Below are 19,723 nucleotides of genomic sequence, written 5' to 3'. Positions count from 1 at the left end.
AGTCTCCATTGCCCTTTTCTCCTCCTGTGACAAAGGATACACATGGCTCCGCGAAGCGCTGCTCCTGTCTGGAGGTCTATCGCACAATCCCCTTGTCTATGAGGTGGCAACTGTGCCGCTCTGGTCTTACTGAACACGAGCGCCAAATCCTCATACTCAGGAGGAATGTGCAGTGCTGGCATCTGGTTCGGACTCTCCACCGAGGTCGCCCCTACGGAAACACCCAGACATAACCCCTCACACTGAGCAGACCACCCTTTAAGAGCCTTCTCTGCGCCACGGAAATAGTAGGATCATGGGTCATCAACCAGGGAAGCCCCAGTACCACCGGATACGCAGGAGAGTCGATCAGATAGAGTTGAATCGTCTCCTCATGACCCCCTGCGTCATCATCCTAAGTGGCGCTGTGACCTCCCCAATCAACCCAGATCCTAACGGACGACTATCTAGGGCATGTACAGGAAAGGGTTTTTCGACTGGAAGGAGGGGAATCCCTAACTTAACACAGAATCTCCGATCTACAAAATTCCCAGCTGCGCCTGAATCGACTAGCGCCTTATGCTGGGACCGAGGTGCAACCTGTGGGAAACAAACAGGTAAGGTAATGTGTACGACAGAAAGCTCTGGGTAAGTAGGGCGCCTACTCACCTGGGTGGACTCCCACTGTATGACCTGCTCTCTCCCTCACCAGGGGACCCTCCCCAGCACCTAGCCGCGGTGTGCCCTCCGCGCCCACACTTGGTGCAGGAGACTGCCCCCCTCGGGCTCCTACCTCTTCTCCCTCTAGCGCCAGCACCTCCAAGCTCCATCGGACACTGCTCGGAGGCGCTGGAGGGTGGAATGGGGGCCCCCACCTGGGACGTCCGCGGGTCGCCAGCAGGTTGTCCAGTCGAATGGCCATGTCCACCAGCTGGTCAAATGTTAGTGTAGTGTCCCTGCAGGCTAACTCCCTGCGGACGTCCTCCCGAAGGCTACATCTGAAGTGGTCTATGAGGGCCCCTCTCATTCCACCCCGCATCAGCCGCTAGAGTCCGGAACTCCAGCGCAAACGCCTGAGCGCTCCTCATCCCCTGTCGGAGGTGGAATAGACGTTCCCCCGCCGCTCTCCCTCTGGTGGATGGTCGAAGACCGCACGGAAGCGACGGGAGAACTCCGCATAGGTGACTGTGGCGGCGTCTATTCCCTCCATTCGGCGTTGGCCCACTCCAACGCCTTGCCGGTGAGACAGGAGATGAGGGCGGAAACGCTCTCGTATCCCGAGGGCGCCGGGTGTATGGTGGCAATGTAGAGCTCCACTTGTAAGAGGAACCCCTGACACCCGGCAGCGGTGCCGTCGTACGCCCTCGGGAGCGCAGAGCCGAATCCCACTGGGTTCCGGTCGATGGACGGGCTGGCTGTCCGGTGGTGATGGTGCGATAGGTGGGGCTGTGGGAACCCCGCTGGTCTCCCATCGACGAAGGGTGTCCATGACGCCCTCCAAGGCGTGCCCGATTCGGTTGATCCGGTGCTCTTGACCAAGGAGACGCTCCTCCATGGTGTCGACGGGTGCTCCTGCTGATTCCATGTTGAGGTGTGTAATTCTGTCACGTTGCTGTGTATAGGTGTGGTGTAGAATCAGGCGCAGGCAGCAGAGGATAAGTCCAACAAGACTTTACTTAAGCACAAAAATATATCCAAAACAGGCCGGAGGCAAAAGGACGCACACAGGCGTAAATGCGAGCGCACACACAGGTGCGTAAAACTCTCCTAACACACAAGGAGGAAACTAAGGAAAATAGCGTACCGACACGGGTAGCGCAAACACGACACGAACAATTACACACAACACTAACCTAACAACAAGGAAACTAAATAGGGTGCTAAATGAGACCTAACACAAAACAGGTGTGACTAACAGACAAAACCAAACAAACAAGAAACATAGAGCGGTGGCAGCTAGAACTCCGGAGACGACGACCGGCGAAACCTGCCCGAACAAGGAGGAGGAGCCGCCTCGGCCGAAACCGTGACAGTAAATATTGGTGACCAATATCAAATAAAGTTTTGTAACCTAGGTCTAATTGCTGCAAACAAATGTATAGCTATCAATTGGAAAGCATAATTCTCACCGTCAATAACGAACTGTAGGGCTGAACTATGTAATTACATTCCGTTGTTTTATAAAATTAAGCAAAAATAAACGTTTGATAAAATCTGGAAACCTTACATTGACCATTTTGAGGAGTGTGACAGTTCCCAACAGACATAATGGTGTTTGAATTGGATGTGTATCCAGTGTATTGAAAGGGGAGGCTACTGTGTGTTTGCATGTGTTCATGGACAGGTGTGGACATGTTGTGGTGTGTATCAGGTGTGGACATGTTGTGGTGTGTATCAGTTGTAGGCATGTTGTGGTGTGTATCAGGTGTGGGCATGTTGTGGTGTGTATCAGTTGTAGGCATGTTGTGGTGTGTATCAGGTGTGGGCATGTTGTGGTGTGTATCAGGTGTGGGCATGTTGTGGTGTGTATCAGGTGTGGGCAAGTTGTGGTGTGTATCAGGTGTGGGCATGTTGTGGTGTGTATCAGGTGTGGGCATGTTGTGGTGTGTATCAGGTGTGGACATGTTGTGGTGTGTATCAGGTGTGGACATGTTGTGGTGTGTATCAGGTGTGGGCATGTTGTGGTGTGTATCAGGTGTGGGCATGTTGTGGTGTGTATCAGGTGTGGGCATGTTGTGGTGTGTATCAGGTTTGGGCATGTTGTGGTGTGTATCAGGTGTAGTGGTTGTGGTGTGTATCATGTGTAGTGGTTGTGGTGTGTATCAGGTGTGGGCATGTTGTGGTGTGTATCAGGTGTGGGCATGTTGTGGTGTGTATCAGGTGTGGGCATGTTGTGGTGTGTATCAGGTGTGGGCATGTTGTGGTGTGTATCAGGTGTGGGCATATTGTGGTGTGTATCAGGTGTAGTGGTTGTGGTGTGTATCAGGTGTGGACATGTTGTGGTGTGTATCAGGTGTGGGCATGTTGTGGTGTGTATCAGGTGTGGGCATGTTGTGGTGTGTATCAGGTGTGGACATGTTGTGTTGTGTATCAGGTGTGGGCATGTTGTGGTGTGTATCATGTGGTGTGTGGTCTGTTGTGGTGTGTATCAGGTGTGGTGTTGTGGTGTGTATCAGGTGTGGGCATGTTGTGGTGTGTATCAGGTGTGGGCATGTTGTGGTGTGTATCAGGTGTGGGCATGTTGTGGTGTGTATCAGGTGTGGGCATGTTGTGGTGTGTATCAGGTGTGGACATGTTGTGGTGTGTATCAGGTGTGGGCATGTTGTGGTGTGTATCAGGTGTAGTGGTTGTGGTGTGTATCAGGTGTGGACATGTTGTGGTGTGTATCAGGTGTGGACATGTTGTGGTGTGTATCAGGTGTAGTGGTTGTGGTGTGTATCAGGTGTGGGCATGTTGTGGTGTGTATCAGGTGTGGGCATGTTGTGGTGTGTATCAGGTGTGGACATGTTGTGGTGTGTATCAGGTGTAGTGGTTGTGGTGTGTATCAGGTGTGGACATGTTGTGGTGTGTATCAGGTGTAGTGGTTGTGGTGTGTATCAGGTGTGGGCATGTTGTGGTGTGTATCAGGTGTGGGCATGTTGTGGTGTGTATCAGTGTGGGTGTGTGGTGTGTACATGTGCATGTGGTGTGTATCAGGTGTAGTGGTTGTGGTGTGTATCAGGTGTGGACATGTTGTGGTGTGTATCAGGTGTAGTGGTTGTGGTGTGTATCAGGTGTGGACATGTTGTGGTGTGTATCAGGTGTGGGCATATTGTGGTGTGTATCAGGTGTAGTGGTTGTGGTGTGTATCAGGTGTGGGCATATTGTGGTGTGTATCAGGTGTGGGCATGTTGTGTGTATCAGGTGTGGACATGTTGTGGTGTGTATCAGGTGTAGTGGTTGTGTTGTTGTTTCTGTTTGTTTGTGTTTATATATAAAATATATATATATATTGTAAAAAGTTACACAAATTCTGTAAGTTTACTGGTAAACTTTGAAAGTTTCCAGTGATGTACCCTCCCTTTTCAACCCTATTCAGGACACATCGCTCTGCAGTGGTCAATCTGAATGGCCACATTGTGTTCTCTGGAAATACTGGTGCTGTTCTGTTCTGTTCTGTTCTGTTCTGTTCTGTTCTGTTCTGTTCTGTTCTGTTCTGTTCTGTGTTATGTTTTGTTTGTTCATTCCACATTAAAACACATGCTTCTCTGTCTTTGTTTGTCCTGTGTGTGTGTGGTGTTTTGTGTGTGTGTGATGTTTGTGTGTGTGTGTGTTCTGTTCTGTCCCTGTCTGTACCAGGTTCAGAACATACACTGTGTGTTTGTCACACTGAGCCTGTTGTGTGTATGCTTGTGTGCTTGTGTGCTTGTGTGCTTGTGTGTGTGTGTGTGTGTGAGTGTGTGTGTGTGTGAGTGTGAGTGTCACTCAAGCAAGAGCTTATGTGTGTGTTTTCTGCTGACTCACAATGCTCTCTCGCTCTCCCTCCTCTGTTCTCCCTCCCTCCCTCTCTCCTTCCTTCCTCCCGCCCCTCCCTTCCTCCCACCTGCTCCCCTCCCTCCCTCCCTCCCTCCCTCCCTCTCCCTGTCTCCAGATTGAGAACCTGCAGGAGCAGCTGAGAGACAAGGAGAAACAGATGACTAGTTTGAAGGACAGAGTCAAGTCTCTCCAGACAGACACCTCCAACACGGACACAGCTCTCACCACCCTGGAGGAAGCACTGGCTGAGAAGGTATATATTATATATACACACACACACACACACACACACATGCACACACACGGTGACACACACTCGCTGACACACGTTAGGTGTGTGTGTGACGTAAAATAAAATAAAAGCTAAATATTCTTTCTTCCCATATTAGTCCCCCTCTCTTTACCCCCTCTCCTCACCCCTCTCCTTACCCTCTCCTCACCCCTTCTCCTCACCCCTCTCCTCACCCCTTCTCCTCACCCCTCTCCTCCTTTCTCCTGCACACACACACACACACACACACACACACACACACACACACACACACACACACACACAACAAACACACACACACACACACAATACCACGTCCTGCACTCGTTGCCCCCAACACCCTAACCACGAAGGTGTTAATATAGAACTGTGTTATCTATGAAAATAAAAGCTGTGGTTTAGTTGTGGTGACTGAGCTATGAGAATGAGGCTATAATACACACTACTACACTACTACACTACTACACTACTACACTACTACACTACCACACTACTACACTACTACACTACTACACTACCACACTACCACACTACCACACTACTACACTACTACACTACTACACTACCACACTACTACACTACTACACTACTACACTACCACACTACCACACCCCTACACTACTACACTACTACACTACTACACTACTACACTACCACACTACTACACTCACTACACTACCACACTACCACACTACTACACTACTACACTACTACACTCCACTACACTACTCACACTACTACACTACCACACTACTACACTCACTACACTACCACACTACTACACTACTACACTACCACACTACTACACCTCACTACACTACTACACTACTACACTACTACACTACTACACTACTACACTCACCACACTACCACACTACTACACTACCACACTACCACACTACCACACCCACTACACTACCACACTACTACACTACTACACTACTACACTACTACACTCACTGCACACTACTACACTACTACACTACTACACTACTACTACACTACTACACTACTACACTACTACACTACTACACTACTACACTACTACACTACTACACTCCTACACTACCACCACTACACTACTACACTACTACACTACTACACTACTACACTACTCACTACTACTACACTACTACACTACTCACACTACTACACTCACTACACTACTACACTACTACACTACTACACTACCACACTACCACACTACTACACTACCACACTACTACACTACTACACTACTACACTACTACACTCACTACACTACTACACTACTACACTACCACCACTACTACACTACCACACTACACTACTACACTACCACACTACTACACTACTACACCACCACACTACTACACTACTACACCACTACACTACTACACTACTACACTACTACACCACTACACTACTACACTACTACACTACTACACTACTACACTACCACACTACTACACTACTACACTACTACACTACTACACTACTACACTACTACACTACTACACTACTACACTACTACACTACTACACTACTACACTACTACACTACTACACTACTACACTACTACACTACTACACTACCACACTACCACACTACTACACTACCACACTACTACACTACTACACTACTACACTACTACACTACTACACTACCACACTACTACACTACTACACTACTACACTACTACACTACTACACTACTACACTACTACACTACTACACTACTACACTACTACACCACTACACTACTACACTACTACACTACTACACTACTACACTACTACACTCACTACTACACTACCACACTACTACACTACTACACTACTACACTACTCACACTACTACACCACTACACTACCACACTACTACACTACTACACTACTACACTACTACTACACTACTACACTACTACACTACTACACTTACTACACTACTACACTACTACACTACTACACTACTACACCACCACACTACTACACTACCACTCACACTACTACACTACTACACTACTACACTACTACACTACTACACTACTACACTACTACACTACTACACTACCACACTACTACACTACCACACTACTACACTACTACACACTACCACTACACTACTACACTACTACACTACTACACTACTACACTACCACACTACTACACTCACTACACCACTACACTACTACACTACCACACTACTACACTACTACACTACCACACTACTACACTACCACACCACACTACTACACTACCACACTACCACACTACTACTACACTACCACACTACTACACTACTACACTACTACACTACCACACTACCACTACTACACTACTACACTACTACACTACCACACTACCACACTACTACACTACTACACTACTACACTACCACACTACTACACTACTACACTACTACACTACCACACTACTACACTACTACACTACCACACTACCACACTACCACACTACCACACTACTACACTACCACACTACTACACTACTACACTACTACACTACCACACTACAACACACTACTACACTACTACACTACCACACTACCTACACTACTACACTACTACACTACTACACTACTACACTCACTACACTACTACACTACTACACTCCACTACACTACTACACTACTACACTACTACACTACCACACTACTACACTACTACACTACTACACTACTACACTACCACACTACCACACTACTACACTACTACACTACCACACTACTACACTACCACACTACCTCACTACCACACTACTACACTACCACACTACCACACTACCACACTACCACACTACTACACTACCACACTACTACACTACTACACTACTACACCACTACACTACCACACTACCACACTACCACACTAATACACTACTACACCACTACACCACTACACTACCACACTACTACACTACCACACTACCACACTACCACACTACTACACCACTACACCACTACACCACTACACTACCACACTACTACACTACCACACTACTACACTACTACACTACACCACTACACTACTACACTACCACACTACCACACTACCACACTACCACACTACCACACTACTACACTACCACACTACTACACTACACCACTACACCACTACACCACTACACTACCACACTACCACACTACTACACTACCACACTACCACACTACCACACTACTACACTACCACACTACCACACTACCACACTACCACACTACCACACTACCACACTACACCACTACACTACCGAGGGGCTCAGCGGTCTAAGGCACTGCATCTCAGTGTTTGAGGCGTCACTACAGACCCCCTGGTTCGTTTCCAGGCTGTATCACAACCGGACGTGATTGGGAGTCCCATAGGGTTGCGCACAATTGGCCCAGCGTCGTCCGGGTTTGGCCGGTGTAGGCCGTCATTGTAAATAAGAATTTGTTCTTAACTGACTTGCCTAGTTAAATAAAGGTTAAATAAATAAACCACACCACATTTTTTGTCATTTAGCAGATGCTCTTATCCAGAGCGACTTACAGTTAGTGAGTGCATACATTTTCATACTGGCCCCCCGTGGGAATCGAACCCACAACCCTGCCGTTGCAAACGCCATGCTCTACCAACTAAGCTACACTACCACACCACTACACTACCACACCACTACACCACTACATCACTACACTACTACACCACTACACTACTACACCACTACACCACTACACTACACTGCTACACCGCTACATCACTACACTACTACACCACTACACTACTACACCACTACACCACTACACTACACTGCTACACCGCTACATCACTACACTACTACACCACTACACTACTACACCACTACACCACTACACTACACTGCTACACCGCTACATCACTACACTACTACACCACTACACCGCTACACCGCTACACTACTACACCACTACACCGCTACACCACTACACCACTACACTACACCACTACACCACTACACTACCACACTACACCACTACACTACACCACTACACCACTACACTACCACACTACACCACTACACTACACCACTACCACACTACACCACTACACTACACCACTACACCACTACACTACCACACTACACCACTACACCACTACACTACACTACATCGCTACACCGCTACATCGCTACACCACTACACCACTACACTACCACACTACACCACTACACTACACCACTACACCACTACACTACACTACATCGCTACACCGCTACACCGCTACACTACACTACATCGCTACACCGCTACACCACTATATCACTACACCACTACACCACTACACTACACTACACCGCTACACCGCTACACTACACTACATCGCTACACCGCTACACCGCTACACCACTATATCACTACACCACTACACCACTACACTACACTACATCACTACACCACTACACCACTACACTACACTACATCGCTACACCGCTACATCGCTACACCACTATATCACTACACCACTACAGCACAGTGAGAATGGTTATTCATGTCCAGTAAGACAGCTTGGTGTATGATGATGGTGCTTGGTGTGTCAGGATGGTGCTTGGTGTGTCAGGATGGTGCCTGGTGAGTTAGGATGGTGCTTGGTGTGTGAGGATGGTGCTTGGTGTGTGAGGATGGTGCTTGGTGGGTGAGGATGGTGCCTGGTGTGTGAGGATGGTGCTTGGTGTGTCAGGATGGTGCTTGGTGTGTCAGGATGGTGCATGGTGTGTGAGGATGGTGCTTGGTGTGTGAGGATGGTGCTTGGTGTGTGAGGATGGTGCTTGGTGTGTCAGGATGGTGCATGGTGTGTGAGGATGGTGCTTGGTGTGTGAGGATGGTGCTTGGTGGGTGAGGATGGTGCCTGGTGTGTGAGGATGGTGCTTGGTGTGTCAGGATGGTGCTTGGTGTGTCAGGATGGTGCATGGTGTGTGAGGATGGTGCTTGGTGTGTGAGGATGGTGCTTGGTGTGTGAGGATGGTGCATGGTGTGTGAGAATGGTGCTTGGTGTGTCAGGATGGTGCTTGTGGTGTGAGTTTTGGCCGGTCATAGTGTGAAACTGCTCCGAGGCGAGTAGAGCTTTCGAATCTCGATCTTGCTCTCTCTCTCTCTCATTCTCTCTTTACTTTCTCTCTCTCCCTCTCTCTTTCGCTCTCTTCCTCCCCTTTCTCTCTTTCTCGACCTTGCTCTCTCTCTTTTCTCTCTCTTTTTCTCCCTCTTTTCACCGGACGCGTCAGGGGGTTGTGTGTGCAGTGGTCAAGCGGGGGGCTTGGTTTTAACTTTAGTACTGTAACAGTGAAGTGAACAGTGTAAAGGTAGATATATATTTTCACCAGAGGTTTCTACACGCCTCTCCTCCATTCGCAGGCCATTGACAGCGAGTGTGGGCCGCAGCCACATGCTCTTAGAACTGTTATTGTTTTACATTATTTCCATCTCTCCTTCCCTCCTTCCCTCCTTCCCTCCATCTCTCCTTCCCTCCTTCCCTCCTTCCCTCCTTCCCTCCTTCCCTCCATCTCTCCTTCCCTCCTTCCCTCCTTCCCTACTTCCCTCCTTCCCTCCTTCCCTCCTTCCCTCCTTCCCTCCTTCCCTCCTTCCCTCCTTCCCTCCATCTCTCCTTCCCTCCTTCCCTCCCTCCTTCCTCCTCAATAGGTTTTAGTGGTTTTCTTTCTTCGGTCAGATGGTGTGTTATTAGAACACATTATTTCCCACCAACCCTCCGTCCCACCTTCCCTCCTTCCCTCCCCACTCTCTCCATCCCTCCCTCCCTCCCTCCTTCCATCTTTTTAGGTTTGAGCGTATTTCTTTCTTGGGTCAGAGTTGTGTTATTGTGGGTTGTTATGAGAACCGTTCACACATGTTATAGCTCTGGGTTGTTTCTCTCTCTCTCTCGCTCTCTCTCTCTCTCTCTCTCTCTCTCTCACCCTCTCTCTCTCTCTCTCTCTCACCCTCTCTCTCTCTCTCTCTCTCTCTCTCTCCCTCTCCCCTCTCTCTCCCTAACCCTCTCGCTCTGTCTCCCCTCTCTCTCCCTCACTCTCTCTCTCTCTCTCTCTCCCTCACCCTCTCTCTCTGTCTCTCTCTCTCTCACCCTCTCTCTCCGTCTCCCCTCTCTCTCTCCCTCACTCTCTCTCTCCCTCTCACCCTCTCACCCTCTCTCCCTCTCTCTCTCTCCTACACATATTATAACGTTGGGGTGTTCACCTCTGAGTGACTCTGGCTGAATGCACCAGAATTAGACCTGACTCATTTTAGAGGGTTTTAATAGAGGAGTTCTAAATGAATTCAGAGTTTCTGAAAACACAATGATGTGGTAAAGGCCTGGCTGCGATGCAGAGCTTGGTTGAGGTTGACACACAAACCCGCAGGTGTGAGATGAAAAGAGCCAACCGTTTCCAGTACGTGGTGTGTGTTGTTTTGAGTGGCTGTGAATGTTGAACACTCTGCCAGACACTGTTCTAGATGTGATATAAGGAGTGTGAGCTTGACTACAACATTAAATGTTACTGAGCTTTTGATTTAGTCAGTGTAGTAAGTTCAAGTGCCAGTTAAACTTTGATGGACTGTGTGTGAGGCGATGAATGAGGAAAAACATACTTATTATTAAACAAAAAGTGGTTATTATTAGTTTAATATGATGTAATAATAGCCATTATATTATAGCAATTTCTCCTAGATTATTTTCCAGGCCAGGTGTAATGCCCCTCAAAGCAACATTCAGACCCTCTTGTCAATAGAAACCAATAGAAGAGGACTCCTTAGGCAGGGCGACCCACCTCACCTTTACAGTGGTAGGGGAAACACTGAGTGGAACCCATTCCTCTTCAGGTGAGTATGTGTGACTTAACTTTAACTGTCCCCATGTGTGAATGAACCCTCTGTCCCTCTCTGTAGGAGCATATCATTGAGCGTCTGAAGGAGCAGAGAGACAGAGACGACAGAGAGAAGACAGAAGAGATCGAGTCCAACAAGAAAGAACTGAAGGAGCTCAGAGAGAAACTCAGTCTATTGCAGGGAGACCTGTCTGACCGAGAGGTGAGCTACATTAATAATAATAATAATAATGCCATTTAGCAGACGCTTTTATCCAAAGCGACTTACAGTCATGCATGCATACATTTTTGTGTTACATTGACCACACAGGGACCATACTCAGACTATTGCAGGGAGACCTGTCTGACCAATAGGAGAGCTACATTGACCACACAGGGACCATACTCAGACTATTGCAGGTAGACCTGTCTGACCAATAGGAGAGCTACATTGACCACACAGGGACCATACTCAGACTATTGCAGGGAGACCTGTCTGACCAATAGGGAGAGCTACATTGACCACACAGGGACCATACTCAGACTATTGCAGGGAGACCTGTCTGACCAATAGGAGAGCTACATTGACCACACAGGGACCATACTCAGACTATTGCAGGGAGACCTGTCTGACCAATAGGAGAGCTACATTGACCACACAGGGACCATACTCAGACTATTGCAGGGAGACCTGTCTGACCAATAGGAGAGCTACATTGACTACACAGGGACCATACTCAGACTATTGCAGGGAGACCTGTCTGACCAATAGGAGAGCTACATTGACTACACAGGGACCATACTCAGACTATTGCAGGGAGACCTGTCTGACCAATAGGAGAGCTACATTGACCACACAGGGACCATACTCAGACTATTGCAGGGAGACCTGTCTGACCAATAGGAGAGCTACATTGACCACACATGGATAACAATGACCATACAATCACTGAACCAAGATCATATTCTGACCACACAATGAGCTGCCTGACTGCAATTCATCTTCAATTTCCAGCCAGTCATTTCATTGTAGGAAAGTCCACAGAGTATTAGATTGGATGAGTCACAGACTCCTTGAATGACAGACAGACGGTCCTGCCCAAACATCAGCAATTGACTCTCTCTCTGCCTATTGATTGACTGGCTACTGCCCTGTCTTGAGAGTGGCAGGCAGACAGAGCAGAGGAGAATACTAAGCCATGGAGTGTGTGTGTGTCTGGGTGGCAGGGACAAGGCATTAGTCTGCAGGCAGGGCAGGAGCTGTCAGCCAGTCAGTCAGCCATGGGCCACTGCTGATGCGTTCAGTCCACTGTTTGTCTGAGACACTCTGAATGAACGGACAGAATGATAAAAGGAGGAGGGGATGGACCTGGGACTTGACTCAGCAAGTGTGTGTGTGTGTAGGGGTGAGATGAGGTCTGTGTGTGTGTGTGTGTGTGTGTGTGTGTGTGTGTGTAGAGGTGAGGTCTGTGTGTGTGTGTGTGTGTGTGTGTGTGTGTGTGTGTGTGTGTGTGTGTGTGTGTGTGTGTGTGTGTGTGTGTGTGTGTGTGTGTGTGTGTGTGTGTGTGTGTGTGTGTGTGTGTGTGTGACACATGCAAGTACGCACACACAGCCAGTCATATTTTCTCCTATATAGTGGTAGAATAGGTTTGTTGTTCATGTTATTCCTATACTGTGTGATCCCTTGCATTCCTCTACGCTGTCTGTCTGCTCCAAGTACAGCTTTAACAAGTTACACAACACAATACCCAACCACCAAGCCCCTTCCCTTCTCCAGCAGTAACAACATACTATAACATCCAACTGTACCGACGTACTATAACATCCAGCTGTACCAACATACTATAACATCCAGCTGTACCAACTTACTATAACATCCAGCTGTACCAACATACTATAACATCCAGCTGTACCAACATACTATAACATCCAGCTGTACCAACATACTATAACATCCAGCTGTACCAACTTACTATAACATCCAGCTGTACCAACATACTATAACATCCAGCTGTACCAACTTACTATAACATCCAGCTGTACCAACATACTATAACATCCAGCTGTACCAACATACTATAACATCCAGCTGTACCGACGTACTATAACATCCAGCTGTACCAACTTACTATAACATCCAGCTGTACCAACATACTATAACATCCAGCTGTACCAACATACTATAACATCCAGCTGTACCGACGTACTATAACATCCAGCTGTACCAACTTACTATAACATCCAGCTGTACCAACATACTATAACATCCAGCTGTACCAACTTACTATAACATCCAGCTGTACCAACATACTATAACATCCAGCTGTACCAACTTACTATAACATCCAGCTGTACCAACATACTATAACATCCAGCTGTACCAACTTACTATAACATCCAGCTGTACCAACATACTATAACATCCAGCTGTACCGACGTACTATAACATCCAGCTGTACCAACTTACTATAACATCCAGCTGTACCAACATACTATAACATCCAGCTGTACCAACATACTATAACATCCAGCTGTACCGACGTACTATAACATCCAGCTGTACCAACTTACTATAACATCCAGCTGTACCAACATACTATAACATCCAGCTGTACCAACATACTATAACATCCAGCTGTACCGACGTACTATAACATCCAGCTGTACCAACTTACTATAACATCCAGCTGTACCAACATACTATAACATCCAGCTGTACCAACTTACTATAACATCCAGCTGTACCAACATACTATAACATCCAGCTGTACCAACATACTATAACATCCAGCTGTACCAACTTACTATAACATCCAGCTGTACCAACATACTATAACATCCAGCTGTACCGACGTACTATAACATCCAGCTGTACCAACTTACTATAACATCCAGCTGTACCAACATACTATAACATCCAGCTGTACCAACATACTATAACATCCAGCTGTACCGACGTACTATAACATCCAGCTGTACCAACTTACTATAACATCCAGCTGTACCAACATACTATAACATCCAGCTGTACCGACGTACTATAACATCCAGCTGTACCAACTTACTATAACATCCAGCTGTACCAACATACTATAACATCCAGCTGTACCAACATACTATAACATCCAGCTGTACCGACGTACTATAACATCCAGCTGTACCAACATACTATAACATCCAGCTATACCAGAATACTGTAACATCCAGCTGTACCAACATACTACAACATCCAGCTGTACCAACATACTATAACATCCAGCTGTACCAACATACTACAACATCCAGCTGTACCAGAATACTGTAACATCCAGCAGTAACAACATACTACAACATCCAGCTGTACCAACATACTATAACATCCAGCTGTACCAACATACTATAACATCCAGCTGTACCAGAATACTGTAACATCCAGCAGTAACAACATACTACAACATCCAACTGTACCGACGTACTATAACATCCAGCTGTACCAACATACTGTAACATCCAGCTGTACCAGAATACTGTAACATCCAGCTGTACCAACATACTATAACATCCAGCTGTACCAACATACTATAACATCCAGCTGTACCAACATACTATAACATCCAGCTGTACCAACATACTACAACATCCAGCTGTACCAACATACTATAACATCCAACTGTACCAACATACTATAACATCCAGCTGTACCAACATACTATAACATCCAGCTGTACCAACATACTACAACATCCAACTGTACCGACGTACTATAACATCCAGCTGTACCAACATACTATAACATCCAGCTGTACCAACATACTATAACATCCAGCTGTACCAACATACTATAACATCCAGCTGTACCAACATACTATAACATCCAGCTGTACCAACTTACTATAACATCCAGCTGTACCAACATACTATAACATCCAGCTGTACCAACTTACTATAACATCCAGCTGTACCAACATACTATAACATCCAGCTGTACCGACGTACTATAACATCCAGCTGTACCAACTTACTATAACATCCAGCTGTACCAACATACTATAACATCCAGCTGTACCAACATACTATAACATCCAGCTGTACCGACGTACTATAACATCCAGCTGTACCAACTTACTATAACATCCAGCTGTACCAACATACTATAACATCCAGCTGTACCAACATACTATAACATCCAGCTGTACCGACGTACTATAACATCCAGCTGTACCAACTTACTATAACATCCAGCTGTACCAACATACTATAACATCCAGCTGTACCAACTTCTATAACATCCAGCTGTACCAACATACTATAACATCCAGCTGTACCAACATACTATAACATCCAGCTGTACCAACTTACTATAACATCCAGCTGTACCAACATACTATAACATCCAGCTGTACCGACGTACTATAACATCCAGCTGTACCAACTACTATAACATCCAGCTGTACCAACATACTATAACATCCAGCTGTACCAACATACTATAACATCCAGCTGTACCGACGTACTATAACATCCAGCTGTACCAACTTACTATAACATCCAGCTGTACCAACATACTATAACATCCAGCTGTACCGACGTACTATAACATCCAGCTGTACCAACTTACTATAACATCCAGCTGTACCAACATACTATAACATCCAGCTGTACCAACATACTATAACATCCAGCTGTACCGACGTACTATAACATCCAGCTGTACCAACATACTATAACATCCAGCTATACCAGAATACTGTAACATCCAGCTGTACCAACATACTACAACATCCAGCTGTACCAACATACTATAACATCCAGCTGTACCAACATACTACAACATCCAGCTGTACCAGAATACTGTAACATCCAGCAGTAACAACATACTACAACATCCAGCTGTACCAACATACTATAACATCCAGCTGTACCAACATACTATAACATCCAGCTGTACCAGAATACTGTAACATCCAGCAGTAACAACATACACAACATCCAACTGTACCGACGTACTATAACATCCAGCTGTACCAACATACTGTAACATCCAGCTGTACCAGAATACTGTAACATCCAGCTGTACCAACATACTATAACATCCAGCTGTACCAACATACTATAACATCCAGCTGTACCAACATACTATAACATCCAGCTGTACCAACATACTACAACATCCAGCTGTACCAACATACTATAACATCCAACTGTACCAACATACTATAACATCCAGCTGTACCAACATACTATAACATCCAGCTGTACCAACATACTACAACATCCAACTGTACCGACGTACTATAACATCCAGCTGTACCAACATACTATAACATCCAGCTGTACCAACATACTATAACATCCAGCTGTACCAACATACTATAACATCCAGCTGTACCAACATACTATAACATCCAGCTGTACCGACGTACTATAACATCCAGCTATACGAACATACTATAACATCCAGCTGTACCAGAATACTGTAACATCCAGCTGGACCAACATACTATAACATCCAACTGTACCAACATACTATAACATCCAGCTGTACCAGAATACTGTAACATCCAGCTGTACCAACATACTGTAACATCCAGCTGTACCAACATACTATAACATCCAGCTGTACCAACATACTATAACATCCAGCTGTACCAACATACTATAACATCCAGCTGTACCAACATACTATAACATCCAGCTGTACCAACATACTATAACATCCAGCTGTACCAACATACTATAACATCCAGCTGTACCAACATACTATAACATCCAGCTGTACCAACATACTATAACATCCAGCTGGACCAACATACTATAACATCCAGCTATACCAACATACTATAACATCCAGCTGTACCAACATACTATAACATCCAGCTGTACCAACATACTATAACATCCAGCTAAACCAACATACTATAACACCCAGCTATACCAACATAGCATAACATCCAGCTGTACCAACATACTATAACATCCAGCTGTACCAACATACTATAACATCCAGCTATACCAACATACTATAACATCCAGCTATACCAACATACTATAACATCCAACTGTACCGACGTACTATAACATCCAGCTGTACCAACATACTATAACATCCAGCTGTACCGACATACTATAACATCCAGCTGTACCAACATACTATAACATCCAGCTGTACCGACATACTATAACATCCAGCTGTACCAACATACATCCAGCTGTACCAACATACTATAATCAATCCTAAAAACTGGACAAAAAGCCAGAAAACAGTGTTTTCCTAACCCAACGCGAGCCTCTCTCTCTCTCTCCTTCTCTCTCTCTCTCCTTCTCTCTCTCTCTCCTTCTCTCTCTCTCTCTCTCCGGGAGAAAACAGAGGTAAAAAGAAAGACAGGAAACAGTTCTTCATGGATGGAAGGCTGTGTATTTGGAGCGTGGATCAGCAGATTGAGAAACATGGAGACGTGATCAGACTGTTCTGTATTGTGGAGGGAGGGAGGGAGGGGGAGAGAGAGAGAGAGAGAGAGAGAGAGAGAGAGAGAGAGAGAGAGAGAGAGAGAGAGAGAGAGAGAGAGAGAGAGAGAGAGAGAGAGGGGGGAATGGTGTTATGATGGAGGTCAGTATCTGCTGCTCCACCAGGCAGCTTGATGTTTACTCCACTCCCGCCATGTTCCCATGTCGCCCTACTGAATTATGGGTTACGGAACGATGGGAAAGACATTTGGGGCCTTCCTGTTACCCTGACAGGATGGGCTTATTGTCTGTGACAGTGAGCGATAGGACAGAGGAGAGGAGTGTGTGTGTGTGTGTGTGAGGTTGACACGACTGACTGCAGGTTCCTAGCCCAACCAGTTAGCATTGATTTGTGGTTTGTTGTGTCTAGTTTAATTAAAGTCTAACCTAGAGCATTAGGCCTATACATTGCACTCTAGCTATGTTACATTCACTTTTTAGTCGACTCACTCCTCAGAATGTAAATGGAAGCTTGAATAACACTTTGTCCTTTGAATGACTTTTGACTTTTTTCTCTCTCTTTCTTTGTTTGTCCCTCCCTCCCTCCCTCTCTCTCTCTCTCGCTCTCTCTCTCTCTCTCTCTCTCTCTCTCTCTCTCTCTCTCTCTCTCTCTCTCTCTCTCTCTCTCTCTCTCTCTCTCTCTCTCTCTCCCTCTCCCTCTCCCTCCCTCCCTCCCTCCCTCCCTCCTCCCTCCCTCCCCCTCCCTCCCTCCCTCCCTCCCTCCCTCCCTCTCTCTCTCTCTCTCTCTCTCTCTCTCTCTCTCTCTCTCTCTCTCTCTCTCTCTCTCTCTCTCTCTCTCTCTCTCTCTCTCTCTCTCTCTCTCTCTCTCTCTCTCTCTCTCTCTCTCTCTCTCTCTCCCTCCTTCCCTCCCTCTCAGACCAACCTGCTAGACCTAAAGGAGCATGCGTCGTCCCTGGCCTCCTCTGGTCTGAAGAAGGATTCTAAACTGAAGAGTCTGGAGATCTCTCTGGAGCAGAGGAAAGAGGAGTGCATCAAGATGGAGAACCAGCTCAAGAAGGTAATCTTTTTCTCACCCCTTAATAAAAACACATACTGTATCACTGCACTCTGGTCAGTTCTTAGCTCTGTTCCCCAGCTCTGCCCCAGTCAATGATATGGGCCTTCCACTAAACTGAAGTCAGTCCTTGACCCCACTTACCAGCCCTACACTACTCATTGCCATTCCGCTGAAATTAGGTCAGTTCTTACTTACTCCCCAGCCCTGTTGCAGTCAATCTTCCAATGAACTTCCACTGAGATCAGCTATTAACCCTACACCTCGACTCTACCCCATTCAACTTCACAGGTCTCAGACTGCTTTCAGGTCAGTTCTTAGCCTTGTCCCAGTCAACTCTATAGCCGTCCCACAGCAATAGGATCAGTAAATGTCTCTCAGTAGACCTGTCCAATCAGTTAGCCTCCCTGTTATGTGATGTCTAGTCAAGCAGTCAGCTCTTAGATGAACCCTCCAACCTGCCCCATTCAACGGCACAGCCTTCAAACTGCATTCAGATCAGTTCTTAGCCCTATGCATCAGTCATCTACATAGCCGATTAGCTGCCCCACTGCACTAGGATCAGTTTTATGTCCTTGAGTAGACCTGTCCAGTCAGTGAGTCTGCTATGTGATGTCTAGTGATGGAGTCAGTTCTTAGACAAACACTCCAACCTGCCCCA

At 46.4% G+C, this 19,723-nt stretch overlaps 1 protein-coding gene across 9 annotated transcripts in view; it reads left to right on the top strand.

Moving 5' to 3' along the window:
- The window catches only part of LOC121570285 (ELKS/Rab6-interacting/CAST family member 1-like), a 377,938-nt gene that overhangs the window by 32,900 nt on the left and 325,315 nt on the right, over window positions 1–19,723 (top strand). For all 9 annotated transcript variants that reach the window (XM_045222185.1, XM_045222184.1, XM_045222183.1 and 6 more), the window contains 3 exons: window positions 4,610–4,747; window positions 11,647–11,787; window positions 18,925–19,065. In XM_045222185.1, the coding sequence (XP_045078120.1) occupies window positions 4,610–4,747; window positions 11,647–11,787; window positions 18,925–19,065 (420 nt within the window). The remainder of the gene's footprint in view (window positions 1–4,609; window positions 4,748–11,646; window positions 11,788–18,924; window positions 19,066–19,723) is intronic.

This window comes from Coregonus clupeaformis, chromosome 8 (genome assembly GCF_020615455.1).
Source record: "Coregonus clupeaformis isolate EN_2021a chromosome 8, ASM2061545v1, whole genome shotgun sequence".
Lineage (NCBI taxonomy): Eukaryota > Metazoa > Chordata > Actinopteri > Salmoniformes > Salmonidae > Coregonus > Coregonus clupeaformis.
Note: the sequence above shows the minus strand (reverse complement) of the source record. Positions and strands in the feature narration are given on the sequence as shown.